This window comes from Anas platyrhynchos, chromosome 3 (assembly GCF_047663525.1).
Source record: "Anas platyrhynchos isolate ZD024472 breed Pekin duck chromosome 3, IASCAAS_PekinDuck_T2T, whole genome shotgun sequence".
In the NCBI taxonomy this organism is placed as follows: Eukaryota; Metazoa; Chordata; class Aves; order Anseriformes; family Anatidae; genus Anas; species Anas platyrhynchos.
This window is the reverse complement of record NC_092589.1, coordinates 53,528,843-53,547,992: the sequence shown is the minus strand read 5'-3', so window position 1 is coordinate 53,547,992 and position 19,150 is coordinate 53,528,843. Positions and strand designations below refer to the sequence as shown.

The 19,150-nt window shown below is 43.9% G+C and overlaps 1 protein-coding gene across 1 annotated transcript in view; it reads right to left on the bottom strand.

Annotated features, from left to right (window-relative positions):
• IYD (iodotyrosine deiodinase) overlaps positions 1–15,647 on the bottom strand; it is a 46,984-nt gene extending 31,337 nt beyond the window's left edge. Inside the window, exon 1 of the mRNA XM_027454364.3 lies at positions 15,510–15,647. Coding sequence (XP_027310165.1) covers positions 15,510–15,639 — 130 coding nt within the window. The 5' untranslated portion in view covers positions 15,640–15,647. The remainder of the gene's footprint in view (positions 1–15,509) is intronic.
• Positions 15,648–19,150: the final 3,503 nt, after the last annotated feature.

Here is a 19,150-nt window from a genome sequence, read left to right as displayed (position 1 = left end):
AGCAGGTGACAGCCCTGGTGGTGGCCACAGGGCTAGCACAGACCTGGGGAGCATCCTGCCAGGTTCCCCCACCAAGTCCTGGCTGTGCCTTCCTGGCCTGCCTGCCCTGTTTTAACAGCCTGGTCTCTTCTCACATGCTTTATCAGCAGAAACAGGGGAAGGGGCTGATAGGACCAAAGTATTATTTTGCATTTTTGTAAATTGTCCACCGAGATACAGGCAGAGATGCATGAGCATCTCCTCCTTCCACAGAGCATTGACAAGCTGTCCCACTCCCAACAGGATGAACGAAGATGGATTCCTGCCGACCGATGTCCTACAGCCCTAGGACAGCCCCAACTCCAGCTGCCTCTCTCCTGACACTGTCCCCCAGAGTCTCCCCTCTGTCCCATGTCCCCCATCCTGTCTCACTCCCCATGGCCACTTGCACTGGCTGGCCTTATTTTCCCATTTATTTCTCCTTAAAAAAATTTAAAAAGTCCCTTAAGGGGGCTTCAAGAATGACTTGAGGTTGTTCATTATGAAAGGACCTACAGAAAAAAAAAGACATTTTAACTTTAGAAAAATGGCACTTATAGAATGAAACATGCAAAGCTGTGAGGAATCAAGCTGTGCCTTTAGGGCCATGATTACACTGAGTGTGACTTCAGCTGAAGGCCACTTTATTGAGATGTCCAATTTATTCTAATGACTGCTGCTTAGCTTGAGTAGCATTAGAAGTCATATATAATTGGGGAGATATTTAGATGAAGCCAATAGACTATATAATGTTTAACCAAGTATTAAACAAGTGTGGAAGTTTAATCTCTTTTTGATTGACAGGGAAAGCAAAAGATCCACAATATAAGGATAGGGAAAATGCAATTAATTTCACTTTCCCTCTTGGTTTTGTGGGTCTTTTTAACTCAGTTACTTTATTTTCAGGACATTTAGTCTGAAACAGACTGTGCTGTCCTGTATACACAGACTGTGTATACAGGAGGTCAGACTAAATGGTTACAGCAAGCCCTTTTGAAACTGAAGCCAGCATAATCCCAAAAGACACAATTTCTTACCATGCCCTAGCAGTCACAGGAAAGATTTGCATGTATATATACAACTTAGACGCCAGCCCTCAATACCTAGCCTTCAGAATGAAAGCAGGAGTGCTTGCCATCTTCACCAAAACACAGGGGCTTCTTTAGAAAAGCCCAGGGCACAGATCAGTGCTTATATCCCAAAAAACTCAGAGGTGCCTAAGCAGATAACTGTTTTTTAAACCTTAAAAGACCCCTCTATATCCTAAAGAAACAGACTCATAAACTTGTGCGTATCAATAACAAAAGCAAGGACAAAATCCTGAGGTTAGGGGGGAAAATTCTGAGTGGAGCTATGAACACATTCCTGATTTATTATATCATAAAATGGACAGGTCGGGACCAAGATAATCTAGGTGCTGCAACAGCCAGTGCTATCAGCATACCCAAAAATGTCAAAATGCCAGTATTTGTCAAAAGCACAGCTTGCTTCAACCCAGTTTTGGAGAGAGAGAGAGAGAAAATTCCCTAGGTTTCTCTCTCCTGCAGAAACCAGCTTTGCTAGGGCAGCCCCCCAGTCACCTGCAGCACATCCACATCCCCTTCTCCCAAAATTGCGCCTTCTGGTGATGCAGCCATCTCCAGCAGAGCAAGGCCCAGTGCTGTTCCTGCTGGGATTGGACAACTTCTGCAGCACAGCCTGCAGCAGACAGACAGGCAACTCCACTGATGCTGTGTGGAAATTGAGAACACAGCAAGCAGGGTCAATGAAGGAAAGAAAATCTGCCATGAAATAGAGAAGACATCATGCACTGTTTTTAGAGAGCCCTTGTCTGCACTGTGACAGTAAATGTGAAAGGGGTGGAAATGCCACCGGGAGCTACAGCTGTGGAGAAAAAAAAAAGGTGTCCAGATCTGAAGGCAGATGTACCTTTATTACTAGACACTTAGAGCTACCCTGAATTAATGATAGTCCTGCAGCCCTCATCCACTACAAAAAAAATTAACCAAGTATGCATTGATATGCTGTGCACTGCCTCTGGAAAAGGCAGTGTGGCTACAGAGTATGTAATGAGCTTGTCTAGACTCGGACCCAAGAGAGCTATGCACAGGCATATGGGACTGCGTGCTCCTGCCCAGACATCTCTGGCAGCCTGTCCCTTAAATTGCCATTTGCACGCTCCTTGGTAATTGCACCGATATGGGTGGTTTTGCTGAAACAAGAAGGAAATCAGCTGACTTGTATTGATGATGCTGGAAGATCACGTCTATGCTGAAGGAACATTTCATTTTACCTTTCTACCCTATGCCGCCAGAGGATGTGAAGAACATCCCACAGGACATGTTTGCCTTGCAATGGAGTTCTTAAGCCATGAATAGCCATCAAACTGCATCGCCCTGGCTGAACAGATCCACGATACATATTTCCTGCTCTGTCTGCAGTAAGTGCAAGTACTGAGGCAAAACTCCACAGGAGGAATCTAATCATGGCCTATAAAGCTCAACTAGATATCTGCACAGTGCTAAACATCAATATCATGTTCAGTGTTGAAAGACACTGGCTACGTTACTGGAGTACAAACTAGACTGATGAGATGGGATGCCACCAAACAGCACAGGTTCTTTATGACAAAACCTTTTTGGCAGGAGCAACGCAGAAATCAATCATCATCAACTGTGGTCAAAGCATTAAAAAGAAAAAAAAGTTTACAGGTTTTACTGAAAAAGCTGCAGGAACCTGTTTGGTTTCATCAAAGCTGGGGCAAAGGAAAAGGGAAACAGTTTCCCACTCCCAGGCTTAGCATATCTATGCTCTGATGAATAGAATTTTAAAAGCTCCAAAGAGTGTGAGAGTTCAAGAGCTGATACCTGGATCTCCCTTATCCCTATCTGGATGCTACACAATTGCATCCGAATGTTGGACTTTTGGCATAAAAGAAGATGCAATTAGCACAACTACAGATTTGCAAACACAGTCAAAAGGTTTTGTTTCCAAATTGATACAGAGTGAAAACAGGTTTCAAAAACTGTCTTAAAATGAATTGTTGCTGTCTAGCCAGCCCCAGTAGTAACAAGGAACAGCGAAGCATCCTGCAGGAAGCCATGGAAAATTTGGCAGGAAAAAAAATATGTGCTTTAGAAATGTCCACAAGTTATTGTGGTAAATTTTTCAAGGATGGCAGAAGTAGAAGGGATGAAGTTACCCTTTTTTTTTTTCTTGATAATTCCTACCTCAGCTGATGTAGCATTTCACATCGGATTCACTCTCTTATTGCCTGATTTTAAGATGTTATCTATCCTAATGATTTTTTTCAGCCTTGTTCCAGCTCTTCCCCCTTCCTCTATCAAGAGAGCACACACATGTATGCCATCTACCAGCCTTGCCTTCCTCCAGCACTTCTATTCAGCTTCTCTCTTTTTCTACTTTCAGTCCATTTTTGTTTCCCTCTCTCATTCCATCTCTTCTTTCCAGCTTCTTCCCTTCTTTGTTCCATTCCTCTCCCTTGACTGGTTATTTTCCCTGTCACTCCACTCAGCATGTTTTTCTCTCCCAGCCTCAGATTTTCATTTGTTTTCCTTTCTATTTCCTAGCCTTTCCTGCTGTAATGTTTCCACCCCATCAGTATCACACACAGAGCATCACACGAACAGCTTTCACCCCTGATGGGCTCCACGATGATTAAAACCTGCAAGGTTTGGACCAACTCTATTTGCAATGTGTCCTTCAGAAGCAAGAGAGAGGTTTTTGTGTGTGTGTGTTTTTTTGTTGTTGTTTTCTTCTCTTAAAAAAGAAAAAAAAAAAAAAAAAAATGAAATCCCTTGTTCCCTCACTCTCCTTAGCCTTATCATCCATCAAAGCAGTCAGCCCTTTATAAAACAAGCCGTGAAGGGAGCCTGTTGGCAGGGAACCTGCACTGACTGGGAAGCTGCCAAAGCCTGCAAAAGCTCTGAAAAACATCACGAGAGACAGAGAAGAGGAAGCTGTGCCCAGTGTCTCAGAAATAGGTTAGTATTACAAAAGGGAAAAAAGGCGCAGAGACATTTCAGAAGGAGTTAGTGTCTCTAATGCAAAGCCATCACATTTTAGTCAAAGAATGATTTGGAAATGATTGCTTTCCTCAGCAGTTCCCAGTCCAGAGCTCACAATGCTCCTCTCCCTTCCTCCAGCCTCACGCTCACCCAGCAGCTGCTGCTCGGATTCCCAGCATGTTGACAGAGCACGAACACAGCACCGACCAAATTCTCTCCACTCGAAAAACACCCTCCTGCCAACAGGCATTTGCAAAATCAGAGTGAAGGGTCCTCTGGGTGAGACCAAATTATAATATTTATTTCCTCTACATCCTTTTATACCAAATTCTGCTTGGGCATCCATCTGATGGGCCGCATGCTGACATCCAGGGAGAAAGTGAGTAAAGCAAGTTTGGGAGGTAGTATTTGTATGCAAGTATTATAAATCATTCAAAGCCACTTAGTTCTGTTTGCTTCTGGCCTGCAAGCATGCATCTGTTCCCATGGCTACTTTTCCCATTTGTGCTTCTCCTTTCTTTTCACTAGTTTGCAGTGTCCATTCATAGCATCTTGGCTTCATTAGGCTATAAACAATTTGGCAACCACTGCCCAGCACCTGGCAGGCTGGGAGTTCAGCACTGACTGAAGTCTGCGATGCTATATCCCTAGAGATAACCAGTGAAATATTACAATCTTTACTAATGAAAAAGATGTAATTCAAAAATATAATCTGAAAGCACAACAGTATTTAACTATATCCCCTCTCTTTTTTTCCATTCCCTTCATCAGCATGAGGAAAGAGGTTTGGGTGAAGCACACTGTTAGCCTGCACCCCAAGAGCCACCTGTGCTCTGCACCCCAGTACTGAAGGAGGGCGAAGTGCTTCTCAGTCCAGATGGTCACTGCCACTTTCGATAGCAGCTGCGAGTGAGTCACTTTGCCCCAGAGAAAGGGATTATTTGAGATGAAGTTAAGGACACTGACTTACTGGAAAGGAAACAGTAAATTTGAGGTTTTCGGCTTCTCAGGAAGCTGGTTTGAACAAGCCCAGCATTTGCAGAGGCTACCCAAGGGACCATAAAGCTGGTCTGGCTTTAAATAGGAGCAACCTAGAGGGTGATATAGAAGGAAATAGGACATGAGCTGACTTTCCTCTCTACAAATGAGCTCAAGAATCCTCCACACGCATGCAAAGCAAAACAGTAAAAATACTGTAAGGCCTTTTGCTTCACCCAGCAGTTCACAGAGGTAATATTACTGTGTCACTGAGGCCCAGGATCCTGAAACAGGGCACTAACTAGGGCTCTATCTCAGGTAGGAACCCCTGGATCAGCTGATGACTAACCAACACATAAGACACTCCTGGTACATTTAAACCTAGGTCTCCTAGTAAATCTACCTTCATATGTCGCCTTCCTTCGGTGGTATTTTCCTTTTCCATTTTGAATTGGAAGGACAGAAGCCAGGACTCAGCACCATCAGAACTTGCCATGGTCATGGAGCCTCCATCCCCAGGCAACATGAAGAGCTGCAGAGGATGAGTGCTGAGTAGATGCACACCAGGCATTTGAATGCCAGACCTGGCTGTTTCCTTTAACTAGTCATGCTCTTTGGTACGGCATAGGTACATATACTGGGCATAGACTATTTCTTTCTATTCCTTCATTATTCTCAGATGAGCCTTAATTTGCTGGAAATTGTCTGCTTCACAGCAGCCATCCTCTTCTGGCAAATGTTTCTTCAGCATGGGAGCTGTTCACCAAGTAAGACATAACCTACTTTAAACTTCTCAATGGCAAGTCCCTAGCCACTGAAGCTGGGAACATGGGTTTTGCCCTTTCATAAAAATGCTGAATCATTTTAAAGATCTTCTAACCTAAGTTTCTGAACTAATAACTCATGACAGCATCTAGCAACTTTTCCCCTCTACAAAGACTAACATTTACACTGACTTTTCTAATATTTAGACTATGTTTTTCCTTCAAATTTAGTTTGTATTTAACACAGATAATTGTTTTTCTACTTATTTAATGACTGTGACTCATATACATGTAACCTGTTTAGTCTTTTTTCCCCCCCTATTATTCTCATGTGATTTTGCTGCTGTTATTTCTGACTACCAAACAAGCCTATTTTGGTAAGGAAAGAAACTGAATCTTCTAGATCACCCAAATATTTTTTTAAAAAGTTAGTGTTCACACAGGTATGCATGAATAATTCATAATGCAACCTCATTTTTAGCACCATAATAAAGTCAGTCCATTAATTTGCAAATCCATATTTGCATTATTCATTTTGTTCTAATTGCAGGAATTCTCAAATAAAGCATGGAAACACTGCAGCACTAGGAACTGTTAGAAGTTAGGAACTAATGCTTTTCATTTAGAACTAAATCAGGAACTGAGGCTCCATTTCTTGTCTGTTATGTTCAACTTCTGGGCAAAATGCAGCACAATTTCTAGCCCATTTTCTGGTGGAAACATGGCTGGTGCAGTCACACTGGGTGAACATGTGCACATATACTAGGGGTTTCTTAAACCCTCAGGCCAAATTAAACCAAACCTGGAAAAAAAAAAAAAAAAAAAAAAAAAGAAGCAGGCTCAGAAATTTTCAGCTACTTCAAGTTGCTTGAAAATAGATAGCAAAGAATAGAGTGATATTTTATATCCCCTAGCTGAATAATATACACCTCATTAGAAACTAGGGAAGCCATATGGAAGGGAGCTCTAAAAAAGCCCCACTTACAAGAAAACCTCGTTCAGCTTTCTTTTTCAATTTCAAAGACTGCTGTATAGATCAGAGAGGAACATGCATGTTGGCAAGCACCAGCTTTGAAATATATTCATGCACTGGCCGAATATTTGTTTCTGTGCTACCATATTTCCACATTCTCTGGAATAAGGCAAGTTATTACACGCAAAGCTAATGTCAATGCGAGACACTTACCTTACTGAAACCCCTAGGGTTTTTGGTTCCTACTAAGGTCCAAAACTCTCAAAGCAGAAATGGAGGGAGATACCAGGCTCTTTTCCATGGTAACCAATGATAAAGCGTGAGGGAACAGCATAAAGCTGCACCTGGAAAGTTTCAACCTGGACATGAGGAACAATGTCCTTACAGTGAGGATGGTCAAACACCAGAACATGCTTCCTAGAAAGGTGCTGGCTATCTTTGGTGTCACTAGCACCCAAAATTAAGATGACTGCATCTAGTTAAACAAGAACAGCAAACAGTGGGCTTTCCCTTTTCCCCTGGTGTGCAGCTCGGGGTCTGTCTGGCACAGAAGCCATTTGGTGGGGTTACCCAGGATGAGCACCACACCCCACCACCAAGCAGAGCTTCTCTGCAGCTCACCTGTCACAGAAGTCACAGACAAAATCAAGAAGTGCAGATTGGTCTGAGATTGGCACTGGTGGTGGTAACTCTGGGCCCTGCATCAGATGTAGTGTCCCATTGGCATCGCCCACACTGCTGGGTCTGACCTTCTCAGCACACACACTGTGCACACTTTCCATCTTCTCCTTATCCCTCAGTCTTAACACCTAACCCCCAACAACACTCCCACACCTCTCCTAGAGCTATCACATACTAAATAATAATAAAACAAAAATAAATAATAAAATAAAAAATAAATAATAAAACTAACAACAACAAAAAACACCTACAATAAATTGTAGCTTTGCAACCAAAGCAGTGCTCATAGTATAAAATATTTTGTAAAGATGCATCTCCCTCATAGCACTACCACGGAGTTAAACCGTGTGGAGATTTTCTGCCCCCAGCAAAAACATTTCACCAAGAAACCTCACCAGCAGAGTCCTGGGAAGTCCTGGAGAATGCCAAGCATTGCTCTCAAGCGGGTTGATGAGCACCATTTTGACTGTTCCAACTGCTCATGACTTATTTAGCATTCTCTCAGAGGAGCCAAGACCTGTGTTCAAATTCAAATAGGGCTGTAGCCGTATTCAGTGATTTGGGCAGCCATCCAGCTCCTAGAAAGGATTGATATATGTGCGCACACACACACCAGCCGTGAAAATTTGTTGAAGGAGCTGGGGTATGTATCAAGTACCTTTCATATCTGACCAAAAAAAAAAAAAAGGCAATTTTGACAGGCACAGAAGCTACACCTCAGCCCTGCAGCTTTGTCCCCATTGGCATCAGTAGCAAGATTGCCACGAACCTGAACGGGATCTTACTTTGGGCCATAGGTGATTTTTTATTTTCCATATAGGTTACGCAGTAGGGTCAGACTCACACTAGCCCCTGCTTGGGACATGAACAAAACATTTGAGATTTGTACAAAATTTGCATGTCATGTTAGCAGTTGACATTCTGGATTTTCTCAGCTGTTTGATGAAGTGGCACATTACTGGGGACTCTTGACCCATAGGTCACAGATTTTACAAAATATTTAGCCTGGAAGGTAATGGGATAGTTAGTGGTGCTGTAACAATCTAAGCACAAGGCAAATAACTCTTTTGATTCCCTTCAGAGAGGCTGAAGCCAAGAAGTAACACCAAGTAATGCCAAGGCTAAACATGCCTTCCTTGCAGCCTAGTCTCTTCCAGTTAAACATCTCTCTGGTTTCCCCCTAAGTGAATATTAAACTTATACTTTGAGAAAGCATTTTGAAGTAGCTAAATGAAACTCCAGCATTAGGATTTTGAGAGTTAGCCACCATTTTATCTATTTACTTTAAAGAGAACTTAAAATTGGTCATCTCTGTCAGTCTGCACAGCCCCAATCAAGGGGTATCAAGCCCTAAGAGACATGTCCGAAGATGTTGCTAAAGCAGAGATGAAAACCTAGAGCTAGGACTCAGATTGTAAGGCAGTACCAAGGCCACAGCTGCCAGCATTTCCAAATAAAACTTCTCAGGACAGGCTTCAAAACCAGAGCACACCATAGGCTCTGTCCTGCTGCTTTCTCCTCACAGACATCAGTAGGAGTATCAAACTTCAGGGCCAGTCCCAGCTTAAGGAACATTGTCCACCAAAATGACTCAGAGGGTATCCAGGACATATCTTGTGTGCATGTATGTGGAAAACTAGGTCACCACCAGTCCTTCCTCCCTTTTTTCTTCTGCGGATGCTCTGCAGTGTGAGGTAAAATCCTGCAACAAAAACAAGCAGGATAACAGCATTACAGAACCCATTAATAGATCAAGTGCACAGGGACACAGAGGTCTGAATCACATTGTGTGAGCCCTCTTTTAGCTAGCAATTCCCCATTCATCTTATCTGCAGTTCAGTGAAGCAAAGTATTCAATCAGAATTAATTCCTACTATATACAAATGAAAGACGATACATTTAGAAAACCCTTGTGCAGCTTTATGTCAATAACAGAGGCAAGCAACAGCAAGTTTCTCTGCATTAGATGCAATAATAACAATAAAAAACAAACTATATGCCTTTAGTTCTTTTGAAAGAGCCCTTCAAACTATATAGATTTGGACAAAGCCAGGGTCATAAAAGAACTCATGGCTGAGAATTTGCTCAATCACTACCTGTCGTGGGAGAACACCCACTGAGAGCACATCTTCTCCTACCGTAAATGGGGCAGATGAAGCATCTCTTCAAGATTTTAGTGCTTTGGGATGACTTTCTTTGGAAGTGAAAACTCCCTGTGCTGAACTGCAGTAGGAAGCATTCTCAGAAGGAGAGGGGAAGGGGAACTGCTTGTGCATAAATAAAAGCGCGACTTTGGTTAGCTATTGCAAAAGTCAGATTTTCTTTTTATTAGCAGAAAATGAGATGCAGTCACCTGTCCTGCTTCTGTCCCCTCCCAGCTTCTCTTGCACCCCCAGCCTCCTTGCTGGCAGGGCAGTGTGAGAAGCTGAAAAGTCCTTGACTCAGTGTAAACACTGCTCTTCAACAATTAAAATGAGTAGGAGACATTTCTTCTCAGAAGGAGCGGTCAGGCATTGGGACAGGTTGCCCTGGGAAGTGGTGGAGTCACTGTCCCTTGGGGTGTTCAAGGAAAGGTTGGATGTGGTGCTTGGGGACATGGTTTAGTGGGTGACATTGGTGGGAGGGGGGTGGTTGGACCAGATGATCCTGGAGGTCTTTTCCAACCTTAATGTTTCTATGATTCTGTGTTACACTGATCAGAGGCTAAAGCCTGAGCTGGAAAAAGCCACATGGAACATGAGGAACAAGGTAGATAAAGCTGCAATTTGCAAGGTCCTGCAGTTTTGCCACCTAACCTAACCCATAAAAGCAGCCTAAAAGAAAGCTGGAAAGGGACTCAGGGAGTGTATCAGGGAGTGTAGCAATGGAACAAGCAACAATGGCTTTGAACAAATGGAGAGGGGATTTAAATTAGATGCAATGTGACGAATAAATTCTTCACTCAGAGCACAAAGGACACATGGGAAGTAGGGCTGAAGATGCACCTTGCTTCTTTTCCTTAAAGAATAGAATCACAGAACTGTAGGGGTTGGAAGGGACCTTGAAAGATCATCAGGTCCAACCTCCCTGCCAAAGCAGGTTCCTCAGAGCAGGCTGCCCAGGTAGGTGTCCAGACAGGCCTTGAATATCTCCAGAGAAGGAGACTCCACAACCTCCCTAGGCAGCCTGTTCCAATGCTCCATCATGAAATTACCTAAAAAACAGTGTTAATAATAAACCCAGGGCACAGGAGGGGAGGTGGAGGGCAGTCCCTGTGGCCAAGGGGCAGCCTTTCTCTCTGGCAAGCCAAATGGCCTGTGGCAGCCAGCCCCAGAAAAGGGGCCCTCAGCCCCCCAACCCTCCTCCTTCCACGTGAGGGCATCTTCCAGGCTGCTCCCAACACAGCCACCCTTGACCACATGTGGGCCACTCCATCACAGAGGCTTGCTGAGGTCACAGTGGCCACCACTGCCCCATTTTTGCTGTGGACCCTATAAAACAGGCCCCCTACAGCTGGCCCACCACTTGCTGAGCTTCTAGGCACTCTGACAGCCAGCTTGTGCAGCAGGAAGAAGAGCCAAAGCAGCAAGGCGAGCAGCAGGCCTCCTCATTGAAAGCAGTCTCCTCATTCAGTCTGAGGAAGCACTGAGAAGGGTGGAGCCTTAACTGCTGTCTGGTGCCATAAAGTGAATGGCCCCATGTAACAGCAATTCACGCCTCACTAATGGGATGCATTGGGAGTCTGTCTCTTACCTTGCTTCTGGTCCAAAAAAAAGCCATTGGATAAGTTCTGAATACGCCTGGGAGACCTGGGAGATGTGTAGTAGTGGTCTGCTTCCTGTTCACAGATTTGTTTATGATGGGAGAAACTTACTTAAAATACTATATGTGAAGAGACTCAGATGCCCAGATGTCTTTGAAGTTTAGAAGGATTTGTTACTGTACCCTGAAAATGCCAGTCATTGTTAACTAAATGATATATATGCATTTCATAAGCATTTTAGACTGAGGTAAAGTGTGACTTCATATACAAACCCCTCTACTATATAGCAGACATGTCAATACAAGACTACTGGAACTCTTACGATGGCAGTCAGCCTCTGGTATACTGAAGGCAAGAGCAGCGCTCCACATCCTTCTAATTTGCAAGCTGTTCATACAACAGTCCTCGCATATTGTCATTCTTCAGAAACCAAGATATTCTATGCATAACGTGAACATAACTTTTGAAATGACTTCATATCATATTGGCAGAAAGCACCAAATTTTCTTCCATTAGCAGTTCCCATAGTAACTGACATTAAGTGAAGGAAGGAGAAATCCAAGCTAGGTAGTGCAGCAGGAACCCAATGTTTTCACATTAAGAGGAAAAAAAAATGGACGAAGATTAAGCAAACAGAGATCTCATCCAGAGCTGTCTGGTACAGCCTGCATAGCTCAGTGCCTGACAGAGCCCTAGTGCCTTCCCCTGAGGTGCAGCACCTCAGCCTTCAGGTTTTGCAACGCTTGACTATTGCTTTAAGTGAAGTCATGAAAAGCAATAGATGGTCTTACGCAAGGATTGTTTAAGAACAGAGTGATACTAATTGCTTTCAAATTTAGTTCCTTGTGTAACACACTTTCACTACCGGCTGCATTGAGAAATGCAGTGTTGCTGGTGGCTTCCCAGCAGAACCTGGTTATTCCCGACAGAAACTGATCTGTCTCAGGTCCTTAAAGCTGGCAAGGAAGAGGATGGTGCAGAAGGAGGCAGGGGATGTGAGAGGGATGCAGCTGCATATAGGAGCCAGTGGATCCCCACATGAATCATTGTTCCGCAAAACAGCCTCACACTCACTTGTGAACAGGTGTATTCTTCAACAACTCACAGAGAGCACATCTCTGGGTGCTTCATGCAAGTCTCACTTCCTTCACACTCAAGCCTCATGCTCACACACAGTATCTGATATGAATCAATTCACAAAAAGACACCAAAAGCTTACCAGCCAAACAAGCAAGATGACAAAGCATCTCCAAGTGCCCTGCCAGAGCATCACAGCACAGCTGTCACAGCGCTCCAGTGGTTCCAGCCCATGTTTGCTCCAGACATCAAAGCAAAAAAACACTAACAGAAGCCTGTAAGCAAGGTGCCTGAGCAACACTCTGCCACACACACCTCCCTGCCTTGCAGCTCTGATTTCCAGATCTGCAAGAAGCCAGGAAGTGTTGTTAGACAGACATTTACATCCAAAATAAGTCACTTTTTTTTTAAAAAAAAAAAAAAAAAAGAGCAACCAGCGACCATAATTAAGCTTCCAGTCTATTACGAGCATTTAATTGCTCTAATAACGCCATTGTCTATCACGCATGTTCTGTGCCAAGTTCAACCTGAAGCGCAGCATTCAGTTGGCTGTGCAGAATTCGGAATAACTCACGCTAACTATGCAAGGAAGTGCAGCCTCAATTATTTAGCAGTCATTGACTCAATATATAGCTCAGATGGTTTCAGTGCATATATTTTAGTCTAAAACACTGTTCTTGTTATCATGAAAAATGCACTGAACTGCCCAACAACTCAGTTGGGAAGTGCAGCAGAGCATTTAGTGGAGAAATAAGTAAGATACAGGAACTCAAAAGGGAGAGGCTAAAGGCAACCAACAAGGTGATATAAACTTCGCATCATTTCTCGTGGTTTAAGTTGGTAGAAGCTGCTGCACAATTCATCTGTCTGGATGTAATGAAATATGCACAGAAATATACTGCCCATTTACTCTGCTATGCGATCTCTTTGGAAGAAAAAGCCTCAAGGCTCCTTCAGTGCATCTCAAGGTCAACGATCAGAGAGTTCTGGATATGCATCAATCCCCACGCAAGATCAGTGGCTGTTTCTGCTTCCTTCCTTCCCATCCATACAGCACACAGGTCCCTCCCCTGCTATATGGAGCTTTTTTCTTGCTGCGTGTCCCCATTTCCTGCATCAGCCCCTGCTCTGAAGGGAGGAGGGGGCTGGATTCAGATCCAAGCTCTGAAGCCTGTCTCCTTTCTAACAGGCAGATTTCAGCCTTGCGCAGGAGCAGATCCAGTTAAATTACACGGGATGATATCTGCAGCAGCAAGGGTAATGCCTGGAGCTGCAACGGATCGCCCAGAAGGGAGCACCACGAAGTGCCAGTCCAGCAGTTTTATGAATGCAATCCACAGAGTCCCTTGACTTCTTACTTTTTCTAAGGCATGCTGTAAATCACTGCCATCTAGTTCAGTGCACACACTGAAAGAAAAGGTCCAGTGCTTTCTTACAGCACTGCCTGAGCAACATTAGACTCTCAAGGGCTAGAGGAAGACGTAACGCATTCATGCACAGAAGTATTGTAATAGGTGCTAATCAAAGCAAGAGCACAGAAGGGGGGTGCCTGCTTGCCTGAAATCACTGAATGAACATGTTGTTATAATGCATGAGTGATCTAGGGTATTTCCCCTCTCAAGCCAAAAAAATAAAAATAAAAATTAGGAGGCTTCAGTGCTGAAAGTCCACAGAATGGTTTACCAAGTCAATGTAAATCTTATTAAATCATGACCATCAGAGGGGAAAATGCCTTAACGTGCCTTTTGCACAGTAAACTTAAAATGTCACCTGTAAAAGAAGAGCCTCTCATGGAGCAACAGGGTTATGTGGAGGGAAGTACCTTATGCTAAAATGATGCTGGGGAATTGTTTATTTTTAAGACCTAAGTAAGCAAGCTCCCTGTCACAGAGAACTAAGCAACACAGAAATAATTCTTGCTTCCCCAAACATGGATGTGTTGATGCCAGCTGCGCTCTGTATAAGGATTTCAGCCTCAGAACTCACGTCAAATACTCCTTGGTGATCCTAGGATGCAGTGATTTAATCGCTGCTGACTCTGATTGCCACACTCCCCCAGAGCCAGAAACAGCCAGAAGAGCACAGAAAAGCCCTACCCCCTCCCACAGCACCCCACACTAATCCAGCTTCCCATCTTCCCAGCTCCATTGACATGTCCACCCCACCTCATCCTGGCCCCATTCCACAGTTCCCCATCCCCACCAGCTGCAGCCCAGGTGCTCAGGTCCTTTGCAACTTGTTTTCTGTGCACCCTGAGGTGCAAGGAGACAAGACTTTCCCTCGGGCACCTGATCTCTTAGCTTGCCTTTGGGGGAGGAATATAATTAGTTTGCATTTACATGTATTAGGGAAACTAAATGTCACTGCCCATCAAGCTCTATCATCTGTCTTTCATACTTCTCTCCACAGCAGAATATCAATAGGTAAGCACCAATTCCTCCTTTATTACTGAAATCATTGATCTAAGCTAGAAATAAGAGGGCATTGGTGTTAATGCTCTCTCCACGACAACAGCATCTGCCGAGCCAGTTCACGCACCCTGATGAACATTACCACTGCAGCGTGAAGACTAAGCAGATGCAGCCATATATCTACATCAGAGCCCTTTCTTCATTCGGAGCTGCTCTGCTAAATATTTTGGCTTGCCTCCTGTAGTAGCTGCCCCACAAATGTACCAAGTGGAGAATAAAATCCTTTTCCAGCCCACGCATACCTTTCAAAAAAGCTGCTCCATCAGAACAGCAGCAATGTATCTGACCAGCCCGCTCCAAGCCTAATGGAGAATGCTGCCCTCAGTAGCCCCAGAGGAGGGATTTTCTGGTGAGCAGGCAACCTCCTGGTGAATCTCCATTCAGGACAGAGGTGAGATTTTTACGGCCTTCAGCAGATCAAAAATCACTCCTGACCACACTCTGCCCAGCTGTCTGCTCACCCTCCCCTGGAGCTGCTGCACTTTCTGCTCATGAGCATTAGTCCCACTCATATTTCATGCTTCAAGTAGAAAGACGAAGTCTGAGTGGTGAGACACCCTTCCATAGTTTTTTGATAGTCCACCTGAAACTTTAACATGCTACGTGTGTCTCATGGCTGAAAGCCTTTTCATAAGCCCTAGCAGAACCAAATGGATGAAGAGATTTAGAGATAATTTTCCCAGACAAAAAATTCCAGGTTATGGTGATGGAAGAAGTATGGTGGAACATCTGTAGCCATCTCATAACAGCAAGGCTTGTGGAAAACTCAGCACTTACCTTCAGGAGATGCACACGTTGACCAGCTTCTCCTGAGAAGGACAAGGAGAGCGGGCGGGCATATGCCGGTTAGCAAGGGAAAAATGTCACCTTGGGAATAAACTGATGCACACACAACAGCATCTGCCATGTTTATGTCTGAGCAGAAGGGAAGTTAGATGGATAAACAGCTAAGCTACAGTCCTGGTTATGGATGGCATAAGGATCTGCCCCTCGTCACTGACTGTTCACATTGGTTTGCTCCACTGCTTGGCCAGGGCAGCCCTGAGGGCAGCAGAGTGCTTGAGGAGAGGTAATGGGGCTGTGAAAGCATAGGAACTGAGAAATGCGCTTCCAATAAACATACTGGCTCTGGAGAACGGATTGCAAGGGTAAGAGGAATAGATGAGGGTTAAAACATATGAAGGGTAAAATCCTAAGAACAAGACAGGGCACCCAGAAAACCAATACCGAAAATTACTCCAGTCCCTGAACTTATGAGCTATTCTTCAAGGCTGTTACGAGCACAAAAGAAGGAAAAACAGTTCAGGAAAGGTTCTGAATTTAAAAGTACAGAATCAGAACAACACAGTACAGGAAGAAAAAGGAACTTCAGGATGATTTTTTTCCCCACAGAAGGATTGATTGTACTTCATTTTTTTTCTAGGACAGAGTAGCTAAATCCTAAACATTTCCAATGACAAAGCCTTGACAACATTGTCACTCTGGAATCTGCCCCAAGCCTTTACTATCCCTTATTTCAGGAAGATTATCCTAATGTCTGAATTGAATCATCTCTCCCACACTGCCAGTACAGTCAAACCCACTAACTCTTACCCTCGCCACCACAATTATGGAAATATTTTATTCTCTTCTTCCTTTCAACCATTCACATAATCAGACACCTACCTTTCCCATCCCCTTGCTTTAGACTGACTAACCTCTTTCTTTCAACCCAGCAGGTGATGTTTTCTAGCCCTCCAAATCATTCTCAATTTCTTCACATTCATCCTCCCAGGTGCTCCTCATTTTTCTTCAGTCTTTCTGCCCAAAATGAGCTGCAAAGCCCTAGCCCAGGCCTGACCAATTCAGACAAAGCAGCAGGTGGCTGGCTGGTTCCAGTTGCGTGCCCCTTTCTTCCCCACACTGACTGCAAGCTTTGTCTTCTTCCCATGGAGGTGCTGGCTCCTGCTCAGCCTGGGCTCCTTTGTAATCCCCAGACCTTTCCCAGAGACTGCTCCCTTGGCACTGGCCTCCCTCCCCATACCTGCATCACCTTCTGCACACGCAGACTGATTGCCTCCAGGCAAACGCTGATTGCCCCCACTTATTGACTACCTCAGGGCAGTACTTCGCACCTGCTCCTACTGACCTTCCTCTTCTTGTTTACCAGCAATTTCTTCAAGTTACCAGGGCCATTTTGGATCTAAAAAGGAAGAAAACCCAATACATATCACCCAAAATCCTGTTTGATCTGTCCTTCCATTTTGGCTACAAACCCCTGACACCACCTGACAGAATGGGTATTGAAGAAGTTTTGCTCCTACAGTACAACGATTTCATTTTGACCATTTTCCCCTAGCTTACTTATTACAGTATTTGAGATAATGTCAAATGCCAACTTCTGCAGATTCTTTCCTACCTGTAATATGTGTTACCATTTTGTAAAATGATTTTATATTGGCTTAGCACACTTTGTTCTTGACAGATTCATAATGGATGCTACAGACTTTCTTGTTTTCCTAGGAGTGCCTACAAAAATACCATTTAACTGTTTCAGATACATATATATATATATATTTTTTTTTTTCCAAAAAAAAAAATGAAGTTAAGTTACTGGTTACAAATAATTCTCCTCCTGTTCCCCCAACCTCCTTTTTTTTAATTGTTAAGTGTCACACTTGTCATTTTCCAGTTGTCTAGGACCCTCCCCGACCATCCTGTCACCAGGATGGTCACCATGAACTGTGTCATTTCATGATCACCATTACATAAACTGCTCTCTACAATGAAACTGTCAATTCTCCCTCCTAGTTAGAAATAAATTTGCAAGGACTTTCCATCACAGTTGCTTTCACCACCTCTGTATAAAAACTTCCCCCCACACATTAAAAACTGGATGAACCATCTGTGACCTGTCATCTTTTATTTTCGACAAGTGTCTGGGTAACTAAACCCTCATTAACACCACATCCTGCTCTGACTAATCTGTGAGTTCACTTTTGCTGGGACATCTCTGTGATCTGTTAGTAACAGGCAAATTATACTTGGTGATTTGCCAGTCTGAGGAAATGAGCTGTACATTTTCAGGAAAGAGGTCTAGTTTTTCCTTTGCACACTGTCATTAGAAAGCACAAAACGAAGGAGAGCAAGAACAAACACTTAACTGCTTTATGAGCAGGTAGACACTAAAGAAGACAGACTGCAGCATCATATCACCAGCTCACTTTGCACCATGCACTGAATCATCGACTTCATTCTACCTGCGAAGAGTCACAAGGATTTAAATCTTACATCCAGGACCAAAGAAATGCCCCAGCAGATCAGAGCGATGGTCCACCTAGGCTGGCACACTGAATCTGGAACATCCATGCTGCAATACACCAGCCAGAGCCCCCAGTCTGTGTTTTTAATGCATGTATAAACCTTGAGCAGAAGAGCAAGGCAGGATCCCACTGCAGAGATGGAGACTTTCCAAGCCAACTGTGTTTATCCACACTTGCACTGACCTTGCTCTTTCTTACGCTGTCTGGCCAGGGGTGGAAATCAAACTCACTGCTCTGTAGTCCCCTGCATCCTTTCTAGCCCAATTTTGTAGGTGGGAATTACAGTGGCAATCCACTAGTCTGCTGTCTGTGGCCACTTGCAATGATGAGTTGCACAGGCATAAGCTCAGTAATTTCACCGCAGAGTTACTTCAGAAGCCCATGTTGCATGCTGTCTAGACCCAGGGACTTATTAACTTACCTGCTTGGTCTAACCAGATCTGGGTCTCCCGACCTTCCTGCTGTGAAGAAAACGTTGGATGTAGGAATCTCCTCAGCAGCAGAGAAGGCCAATACAGATACACTGATGTTCTCAGGTACGGAGCACTGAGCACACAGAAGCACTGAGAGCACCTTTCACCTCTGGCCAGCAAAGTGGTCCCACCAACTCCACGTCTGGCTTCCCAGCTCTGGTGCAGCTGAAGAACTCTTTACTAGCAGCTCAGGTATCCTTTGTAAGGCTCTTGTTAAGTAGTTTTTTGGGGGAGAGTTTTTCAGTCCTCCAAATTGCCTCTTTAATATTGACCTGCCATAACTTATGGGCTCTCTTCGTTTACACCACATTTCCATTTTTTAATACTGAACCTGTCCTTGTGATAGCCTTGACTCTCCTGTTAACCCATAAAGGCACTTTACAAGACTTATGTTCTTCTCTTTAATTTCACTGCAAAATTTACCTAAGCTTCAAATACAGCACTTTTGAGAAGCCTCCAATTTTCTCACTTCCTAGACTACTGCTTTCAAGGTTGTTTTGTTCTTTTTTTGAAAGGAAAAAAAAAAAAAGCCACATTTTTACTAAGTGGCCTTTCTTTAAATTGAATATTCATGTTCTGGATTCATTTGGCTTATCGTCCCTGAAATTTAATGATGTTTAGACAGCTGCTATAGAGCAGCTCT